General features: G+C 46.2%; 1 protein-coding gene across 1 annotated transcript in view; it reads right to left on the reverse strand.

The window, feature by feature from the left end:
• The window catches only part of smtnb (smoothelin b), a 49,812-nt gene that overhangs the window by 12,386 nt on the left and 26,532 nt on the right, over positions 1-10,894 (reverse strand). Inside the window, exons 7-10 of the mRNA XM_071920876.2 lie at positions 8,257-8,981; positions 7,125-7,179; positions 5,567-6,193; positions 3,260-3,333 (exon numbers count right to left, since the gene is read on the reverse strand). Coding sequence (XP_071776977.2) covers positions 3,260-3,333; positions 5,567-6,193; positions 7,125-7,179; positions 8,257-8,981 — 1,481 coding nt within the window. The remainder of the gene's footprint in view (positions 1-3,259; positions 3,334-5,566; positions 6,194-7,124; positions 7,180-8,256; positions 8,982-10,894) is intronic.

The following is a 10,894-nucleotide window of genomic DNA, read 5'->3' on the forward strand; positions in this document are numbered from 1 at the left end:
AAATTACGCCACACTTTGCTGCATACAGGTCTATATTTATGATTATTAGGGTAGTCTACTAATGTGGCAGTGTGAATCAGACAGAAATTTATGTCTTCCATCTCACACAAGTGACAATGTCTGTGGCTATTGTGAACCCTCTGCTGCTATTTACAAGAGTGTTTCTAAAAATACCGTAGTGCAGCTCCCTCCAGAGCCCAGCAATAAAGCAATGCAGAGACTTCGGTCAGGCACCACTCCAGAGAAAAGTCAACAGGACAATGGGGAAAAATGCTCTTAGGGAAGTTTAAATCTAGCTGGTAATAAAACACCAGGGATAAGACATGATGGTCCAGGCTTAATGGATTATTTCACTGACAAAATCTACGCAAATTCATCCAAAACACAGAATCTCAGACTCTTTCTCTCCGGTATGCGCCCCAGTCTGCAGACCAGGCTTTAGTCTGTGACACATGCGAACTGGTTGGGTAACCAGCGTGTGTCAGTGATCAGCGGTATGTTAACAATGGGGTGCTTATCCCTCTATGTTACAGTGAGGCTGGGGATGACAATCCGTCACTGACTGTGGGTCTGAGTCTATGTTCACACAGCGCCTTACCAATGTAACCCAGGGCTCTGCAGTAATCTCTATCCGTACAGGAAAGAGACTGACTGTCCTGTCATCACCCTGGATATAAAGCGATGGCATGATTTATATTTGTGTCCAAGGCCCGAGGGTAGCCGTCAGCTTGGATGGACAGCTGAGATGAGCAGGGACAGCTGTGAGCACTTGGACCAGAGCATGTTGTAGGCATCAATAAGCAGCAGCCTGCCTCACCTGTCTGTAACATACTGTTATCATTCGGCTGAAACACTACCAGCATCTTGACCGTGCCATTCAATTAATCCATCGCTCTCTCTCTCCATGTTAAACTCTTAGTCGCTCCTTTTACTCTCTTTCCAATGTTTATCTCATTTAAAACATTTCTCTCCCTTGATTCTCAAATGGATTCTTACTTTTAGTCAATCCACTGCAAATGCTGATGCTATAAGCATCACCAGTTTTTATAGGCATTATAATAAAAAAAAACTCCTAAGGAAATAGTAGAGGTTTTGAATGCTGAGGACAGACCCCCGAGGAGAAGCCTAGACCACCCAACTAGATCAGAGTCCCAGACAGGAACTTCCGTAGTCAGTAAACAAACAGCAATAATAACAAGAAGATCTCATTAAAACCTTACAATGTATAGTGCATTCACATCAGCACAATCTCCTTGCTATAAAGAACATGTAAATGTCAAGGAGTACCGATAATGTACTCCACAATGTACAAATCCCCCCCCAACACGTCAACCTCTGCACCAGCTCTGACACAACCTTGAACTTCCACTAGACAAGAGAAAGTCGGAGAACAGGTGGTCTCTGGATCAGTCTAAAGGCGGCCCAGCTGCCTTCCCCTGGTTGATGCTAACCAACAGTGTCCGCTAGTATTTTCACAATCTCATTAGCCAAGTCACTTCCATGTTTGCATGGTAAAACTTGAGCAAGCCTGGCAGATCAGCTGCAAGATCAGCCCTGTTGATTTACAAAAGGAAAGAGAGCGAGAGGCGTGAACAGGCGTGAACTACCTATTGTCAAAGCCCCACAGTTGATCATGAAGGCATTCATATTAAGCCTATACAATAATGATGTGATTTTATGGATAACCATCTATGCGTTACCTGCTAACACAGCCAAGTGATGTAAGCATGCAGTCATGCATAGTCTACTACACTTTGAAGCTTGCGTTAAGGTCTGTGGATCAACCCTCATCTCCAACAGCTATGAATAACAACAGAGCTAGCAGTGTAATAACAATTTAGGGCTTAACTAATGGTCGGTAACTGATACATGTAGCATGCCATACCATGCTGGTGGGTTGGTATTAGAAACAGTGAGAGTTCCTGGCAGGAGAAGAAACAATAATTCCCTAAAATCACCAAAGAAAACACAAATTATAACAAATTCTTCAATTGCACTCAAAAGTCATATTATTATTTTTTTTACAAAATTTGACAAGCACAACCTGCTTTGAAATATCAGACACACATTAACATTCCACAAAGACGTTACCTGCATGTAGTTATGGTAATAGCGCTTAGCTCAGTCAGACGTACACCTAATGCAGAATCAATGTCCTCTTCCTGGGTATTCTTTGTATGAGACAGACTCTACCGTTGCATCTGAGTTTCTATCTGCCCGTGTGTATGTGTGTCTCAATGCAGGCCTAACTGATGGAGACAGTCTCAGCCCAACACCTTAAATCCACCCTGCAGCCTCTTGGAGCCTCCTCCCAGTCCTAATTAACCAGCGCCCTGATCCCATAACCAGATTACTGCTGTGCTCGACACAGGGGGTGGAATACACAACTATTAAAGACTAAACAGGACAGCACTTCTCTGCTCTCCACCCTCCACTCAATCCCCACTCTCCATTCACCAGGAGGCTTCCTTTCAAGGAGGATAGAGAAGGATAAGGAATGAAGCAAAGGGCAAGTTCTTCACAACCCGAGAGGTCACTGCGGGGAGGGAGGGGGCTGGTTTGTACTCCCTACTCCTTCAGCTTAAGCCACCTGACAGGGGGAGATCACCAACCATCACTATCCACCATCAACATCTGAGCCTGACCGCTCTCTTGGCCAATCAGAGTGCACAAAACAAGGCCGAGAGTTGCAGCTCCTGGTTTCAGACTCCTAAGAAAAGACGTGATGATGAACTTGTGTCAACATGTGGTTTAAAGGCTAAAGCATTAGGGAGCATGCAGCTGGACCGTAATTGGTGTGGATGAGGACAGACAGGTGTGATTTAGGAAACATTTCCTAGACAATTCTCAGTGGGCAAGGCCTATAGAGACAAAATGAGGAATGCCCGGAGCACCTCCCTCTCTCTCGCTCTGTCTCGCTCTGTCTTTTTCACATACCCTACAAGGACAGATGTGACTGGCTACCCACTCTGTGTTTGATAAACACTGTTCTTCCCTGCTCTCTCTCTCTCTCTGTCTTTCACTGTCCCGGCTCACTTGCTTTTCGGGCCTTTATAGGCGGTGATTTATGTGACAGTGACACAGCTAAAACACAATGAAATTCAAATGAGTCAGTTGGAAATTAGTAGATGAAAGCAAGACATAAATCTTTAACTGGAAGACACTGAGGACCTATTTTTAACTGCTGTTTGTCAAGTTCTGTCACGATTCTGGAGAGCCATAGAACTGTATAAAACCATTTCCAAAGCCAAGAAATTACCTTGAATGAAGATCCTGAGGAGAGGCTGGATGAGGAGAGCTTGAATGGTGTCGCTCTTAGGCCGAGGGTCAACTCTGATGTAGACACAGACAAAAACACAGGCTTACACGGATTTGAAATATGACATATTGTTTATAACACTGTAAATTCAGGGAGACAGTCTGTGGTTTTATGTTGAATAGAAAGAACCCCCAGAAGCCTAAGGACACTCCTGGCGCCTATATGCATCTGTACAGTTGAGATGTGTATATGGCCTCACAGTGTGTTGGTGGCAGCCATTAGTCAGTTACATAAGCTGCCATAGTGTCATAAACAACAGGGTCTCATGTCTAATGAGAGAGGAGAGAAAATGTACATGACGCCACCTTTAATATAAACAGTCATGTACATCTGCCTCCAAGAGCACACACATGCAGCTTTTTTGTGACCTGTCGTCAGCCACCCCACGCACACACACACACACACACACACACACACATGAAACCTAGGGGTGATGCAGACTAGTGCAGCATACTGTATATCTAAGACTCTTGTGAGGTGCTTTTTGAGGGAACCCGAAACACAATCCCAGTCTGCCTTCAGTCAGAGGGAGAGAGGCAGCTTCCCAAAAAAGGAGCCCAAAACCATTAAAGCAAATTGAGCTTAAAAGCAACCGTGCGACCCTCTTGAAGAAGCCCAGTGGAGCTGTCAGCGTGTGTGTCTGGGGGGTTGTAAGAGGTGAGGAGGCTGCGATCGCACAGGTCCAGCCCGGGTCTTAAATAAACTGTTTGGGTTGGAGGTCCCGGTTGCTGGGAAGAGCTGAAATCCAAGACGCCTTGTTTGGATAGACCTTTACAGCAGCTGTAGCGGTGGTGCTTCTGAAACTAACTGAGATTCACACGCTTGGAGAAACACACCCATTTTGGGATTACACTCAAATGTTTTACGTCATTTCAGCGCCGTAATTTGTGTAATGTAATGAAATCTTGCCGGTACTGTATGTACAACGTGAATTAAAGGAATATTGTGTTTTTAGGAGATTGGCCCGTTGGTCAACTTGCATGTTAAGTTGAGAACATAGACACCAAAACCATCTGTATCCCATCCCACCATCTGTCCCCGGTTGATTGTTCATTGCTCTGGTGCTCAATGCTAACACTTAAGCATACACTATGTTGAGTGATGGTATACCACTAGCATTATCCAATGTAAGATGACTGACCTTTTAGTAATAGAAAGTTGTTAGTGTTTATTATTGTATGACTCGTAGATTAATACATTTTATGAATAATTAAATAAAATAATGAAATACCGTTAACTCAATACAGCTAATGTACTCATCCGCTACGCCGTGATATTTAGCTGCCCACAGTCTCCCATCGTCCACCACATTCACAGGTGAAGTAACATGGATGATTTTGGTTGCCATGTTCTCATCTCTTAACGGCTAAATTGACAATTGTCAATCTCACAAAAACTTTGTCTTCATTTAAGGGCATGCTTAAATGAATGAGGTAAGTGTGTGTGTGTGTTCGTGTGTGACAGAGAAAAAGTGAGGAAGACTGCAATGTCTACAGCATGAGGCACACAAAACAGTGTATTGTGTACACTAACAGGCCTGTTCCAAAGGACTGTTATACAGCAACAGTATTATTCAGTCTTGCCTGAGACAGTCATTTGTTGTGTCCTTTGTCCTGATATACTCTGTACGGTCAACTGCTGACCTCACCCTCACCCCCTCTGCACTGCAGCAACATGTCCTACTCTACAACAAATACCCATTACAACAACCACACTGTTTCATATTTAGCCCAAACCTCTATTCCCACTCATCCATGTTCTTTGCTAGCTCAGCCTGGCCTTGCCTAGCCTGACAAAACCCCTTGTCATCATCCCACTTGTGACTGATTCCATGCTGTCTGCCGTCTCCCACGGCAACTGGGATTCCAGTGTGATCTAAAGGTTGAGATTAGCAGAGAAAGGCGTAGCTGGATGAATATTTATACTCCTGGTTATACACTGAGTTCAGCGTACTGTACCACCTCCATACATGGCCACAGTGGTTACACTGCACTGTGCACACTGAGCAGGAGGGCTTGAAGTTATATCTGTTTAATCAACTGTGATTTTCATCCAAGGCAGGCTGCATGAGGCGAGTATGCCCCCCTTGTCTGCAAAAGTCAGAGTGTTCAGTTGACATTCAAATTCTGAACTGATGGTAGGAAAAAGATTACGCAACGTTTACCTGGTTATTTGTGCATTAATCAAGCTACAGCGTGACTACTTCACCTCGACTCTGAAGTGTTAATGTAAGGTTGATGCTCCTACCTGCTCTCTGACCCAGCGCATTGCTGGTGATGCGTGGGGCCATGTTGGTGATAGGTACAATGTTGCCCCTAGAGGAGGACGTAGAGGAGGTGGTGGTGCGCCCATCCTTGATCTCGATGGTGAGGAAAGTCTTCATGTCCGGGTCTGCTTCTCCCTGGGTGACCTGCTGTCCAGCTGCTCTCCCTGGGGTCCTGTCTTCCTTTGAGTTGATGGAGGCGTGCACACACTTTTCAGCTGGATGCCTCGTCCCACCCATGGAGTTCTGGGATTGGCTAGCTGAAGAAAGAGGTTTGTTGGCCACACCCCTTGGCTGAGGTGTGGCCTGACTCTGGGCTGCGCTTCCTACGCTGGAGGAGGCTGAAGAGGTGAGAGACGTGGAGCCCACACGTGGCCTTGCTGGCCTGTCTCCAGAGGTACTGAAGGATGCTGCTGTGCGTGCAAACAACTTGGTAGCTCTGGAAAGATTTGTCTGGCCACTGATGCCGGAGGTTGTCCCATTCCTCAGAGAGCCCTTCTTCAGGGCTGGGACATTTGGGCTGTGGCTGGGCTCTGTGAACTTCCGCATCCGGTCCCGTACAGAGTTGGTGCGGTTGAATGGTTCCAACACAATCTCTTTCTTCTCAGGTGCTGTAAAGCAGAGACATAATGCATGAAGGGAGTTGGAATCATAGAAAAACACAGAAAATAACTCTGTTCAGCAGACACACAGAGACTAAAAACTATAAATCTCTTCTACTTGTCAGACTGAATTCAGCAGACTTGAAGCATCTTGCTATCATCATGACTGTCTCCTCCTTCAACTCAAAAGCCCTCTACAAATCCCTCTCCTCTTTTACCCTCTCTCTGTGTTTTGTTCCAGCCCCTTTATTTTGCTTGACTTCACCTCCCCCATTGCCCCATCTTTCAGTTCTAATTCTTTGGACTTATGAGGACATGTTTCTCCCAGTTGTAGGTTTTTTTTTACATTCACTGATGCTTAATACTTTCAGATAATGTGCACAAAGCTCATGCCTTGACACAGGACTCTGGAGAGTAAAAAGGGATAAAAAATGAGGGAAAAAGCCTACTAGAAATGGAAAAGCACTAGTGATTAGAGGAGAAGATGTTCACTGAGGTCACCCTGACAAAGAAAAAAAGATGTGTTGCTTAGTAACAAAACCACAGTTTACAGTACACGGGACACAGAAAAGAGCACTGTCTGACAGAGAGAGAAAGAGAGAGAGAAAATGTTGTACAGTATAACGTGCTGTCTATTCTACCCTGAACCCCCCCCAACCCTCTATCCTGTGATTGGCCCTATACGGTCACGCAAGCCCTTTGACTGCAAGAGCTCCACATGGACGGCATTATGCAGTTAAAGAGGGCAGTGTGACTTGATATTGGAGGAGAAGCTGTAACTCAGTAGGAGTACTAAGGGTCTACAGACTATGAATCATCCGGTGCGATATCATCACACACTCTGAAGTTGCACTAATGAAGATGGCAAATGCAATTGAGCTGTCCCTAAACTCGACCAAATAAATCCATCTGTGGGTCTATATTTGTACTAGCTGCTTACCAGAATCCTTTGCCTTGCTGTGGAGAGTGAGGGGCAGATCTCTGTTTACTGTGACCTAAGAAAGAAAGAAAGAAAGAAAGCAGAATGCAAAAATGACAGGACAATCAATAAGTATTGTCTTCTGTCTGATCAAAGCAGTGAGTAGGTGACATTAAGGGTTGACATGCCATGAAATTGCTATACTGAACAGCTCCAGGTTTAACAGGGCAGCAATGCACATTCATAAGGGGCATAAGAGCATAAGGGGCAGAGTCGGCATAAAGGACTTGGATGGCTGTGGTGACATCTACACACACAGACAATACAGGGAAACATAAGTGGAGCATACATGGGTGGTGTTTTCATTATGTAACACTTGTGTTTGGAGTGAAGCAGTGGGCCTCTGTTCTTTTTTTGGCAGAGGGGCCATGATGGGCCCCAGTGTGTTTACATTACTCTCAGGAGACTGAGCATCGGCATACACTGCAGGGAACAATAAAAGAAGTCCGGGGCCTGCTTTGGGTAAACACATTTAGAGGAGCGACACTGCGGCGTCATGGTGACCTGCGTCGCCAAGATGAGTACATCTTACTTAACACCGGAGAGCCAGCGCACAGCACCTTCCTGTGTGTTTGAGTGAGCTCGGTGCTGTGGGATGAAGAGAGACAGAACCTCTGGTCGGTGACGGTGTCTATCCCTCTCTGACAGTGGGTGACGCTTACACAGCTGTGAGGTGAAGCAGAGCCGACCCAGCACAGCACAACAAAGACTCTGTCCACAGCGCTGAGGTGCAGTTTGTTTGTGTAGCCAAGTAACCAAAGTTAAACAGGGACTAACACAGGTTCAGTGTGATGTGTTTATAGATGCCAGTGGGACCAGGGTGTCACTGAAGAATGGGGTGTCAAGAGTTTCTTGTCAGGGAGAATGAAATGGAGAGGGGGAAAGGGGAAGCTTGGACTGTACGTGCACATGATGGGCGCTATGTGGCTCAACACCCCACTCTAGTGGTGCAGTTAAGGATAGTGTACACCGTTGTGGTTATACAGCTGACTCAAACTATATTGACCATAGACCATGTGATTTTTCCAGACTAACACTTTACAGATTCAGACCTTGAGAGGTATTCATCTAATACAAGGAATGCATACTCCACCTTTTGTTCCAGGATGTCAGCTTTCCCCTTGGCACTGCCATTGAGCAGGCCGTTTTCGGAGCCTGGATCTCTCCTGGATAAAACGGCCCCATCAGGCTGCGTCTGGTCGGAGATGCTGGTGGAGCAAACCTGGCTGGACTGAGGCTGGAGGCTGACTGGAGGTTGGTTGTTCTCAGTTTCTGAGTCTAGGCTGGAAGTGGAGCCACTCATGGCCACCTCCACGTCCTCCGCTTGACCCCTTCCCTCAGAGGACATACTCACACTCTGGTCGGATGTCGCTGAGTCCAATCGTTTCCTAGACAACAGACCAGCGCTGTCTGAAGTCCCAGAGCCCAAGCGGGGTCTGGGACCCACGCTGGAGTCGGAGACATCAGAGTCCAGTCTCTGTCTGGCACAGGACTGGGAGCTGATGCTTCGCTCTGACGCCCCGGAGTCCAGCCGACTGCGCTGGGAGGAACTCTGGCTCCTGTCTGAAGCTCCAGAGTCCAGTCTGGCCCGGAAGGCAGAGCCCAAGGTCCTCTCTGAGGCCCCAGAGTCCAGATGGGCCCTGGAAAGCACCGAGGTCAGACTGCGGTCTGAAGCTGTGGAGTCTGACCTTTGACGGTGAGACAGGACTAGGTCAGGCTCTGTGGTCATAACTTCTCGCTGAGGCCGGGTCAGTAGAGGTCCCGAGCCGTCATCCTTCACCAGGTGGTCAAGAACTAACACCATGCCTGAGTTGGAGCCTGCGGCAGGAAACACAATGGTAAGATGAGCAATGTACTGTACTATACTTGTGGCTTACAGTAACTCATTTGATAAAAACAGATTTTCATGGACTCCTGTGCTTTCTATCATTTATTTGCATCAGTACTAAACAATACAGAACATGGGGTTATGTGAGCAAAGGAAGCAGTAGGTGGTGAAGTTTGAGAGCTGATGGAAATGAAATGCTTCCGCAGGCCCTGGGCCCCTGGAGAAGAGGGCTAGAGACGAGAATATCACTAGGGATCACAGAGGAGGCACGTGGAGACAAGAGGGGATGTAGGCATTTCCTCCAGACTGGCCTCGGTTCCTGAGCAAGATTTGTGAGTTTGTGTTTGTGGATGTGCGTAAGGGAGAAGGAAAGGGCACCAATGGAGAGATGGAGCATGCAACAAAGCCATAGGTGGTAAGCCAGTACAGGAAGTCTTGGAGAAGTGGGGGTGAAATAGAGACTAGAACAAGTACTTCCCCTCCCTTGTGTCTAAGCTCCTTCATTCCTCCTTCTCCCCTCAGGAAACCACACTCCAAACAACACAGCAGTGCCCACATCCTCCCCCTCTGACAGTCTGCACCTCTCTCACACCCCATGGTGCTTTTAGAGATGAAATATCTGAGGTTGCGTACATACCGCAGATAAGCAAAGCACAGAAAAGCCCGTGTGTATCATGTTCCAACATCCTACGTTACATGTACACACCATTGCACGAAAACACTTCTGTGTGACCTGTGATTGCACCAACTCTACAACCAAATGGGGTTCGCAAAGAATGCACGCCTGTCATTTACAAACCAAATCTAGGGAGGAAAATTCCATTCTGGCCGGAGGCAGCCACAGCGATCTCTCTCAGCTCTGTAAGACAGGGTCAAGGATGGCCATTCACTGCTTCATGTAAAGCAGCTGATTAGTTGTCAATATTGTGTAATATTGCCTGAAAAATATGCTTACTTCAATGTCCACAATCAACTAAGAAATCACAGCAAAATAAAACAAAACATGTCTGCTTAAGGTTGTTCATAGACTAGATGGTTATGTAATGCGGTCTGACAAGGAAATGTGATTATGATTATGTGCTATTCTCACATGTAACACTATGAATGGACCACTTAAGAGGAAGAGAATATATCTAGTGATGCACTCAATCCAAGCCCATTTACTGGTCAACTGTAGTTGAAGCGAGAGCCAAAAAACACTGCATCTCCTATAAACGCATTGTTCACGTTGTTGCCATTGGAATACTGTCATGTCCATTGTGCAGCAATTTCTGGGAAAATCCCCACTGCTATTGGATAATGAGAGACTTGCCTTTTGCTCTAAAATAACTACACAAGCAGCCTGCACTTGTGCACTCTTCCACCACTCAATATATAGCGCACAAACAAAGGGTCTTCTTAGTGTTAAGTTCAAGGTTGAGCAAGTTTACCTCCACTGGGAACTTGAGAGACACATTCCACCAAGAGACTCTGCAAACAGGTCATTTCCTAAATCACAGCCTTGACAGTTACGGTTTGCACTATAATGCAGTATGGATGGACACATGGTCATTGAGGTGAAGTTTGCAAATATGAGCTTTTTGTTTGAGAGGTAGACATATGGGTATTATGGTCCAAGAACCTACCAATCTTCTAATTTTATCTCTTTCTTTCTGCCACTTTTGCTCTGCTGAAAAGACAACCACCCCTTCGAGAACCACTGGCCCACCCCGCCTATCCTGTCCTTTCCCAACCACACACTTCCTGTGTCTTTGTTTATCGGAGTCCATTTCAAAAGGCTCCGTGCTACAACTCATTTGCTCTTCTAAGGTGGGCTTTTTCTCTGTTGGCCCTAGCTTCACCCTAGCCCAAATTGTAAGGCAGGGATAAAGCATGGAGAGTGGGGAGTTTCTCAGCCACGTCA

Source organism: Centroberyx gerrardi, chromosome 8 (genome assembly GCF_048128805.1).
Source record: "Centroberyx gerrardi isolate f3 chromosome 8, fCenGer3.hap1.cur.20231027, whole genome shotgun sequence".
Taxonomy (NCBI): Eukaryota; Metazoa; Chordata; class Actinopteri; order Beryciformes; family Berycidae; genus Centroberyx; species Centroberyx gerrardi.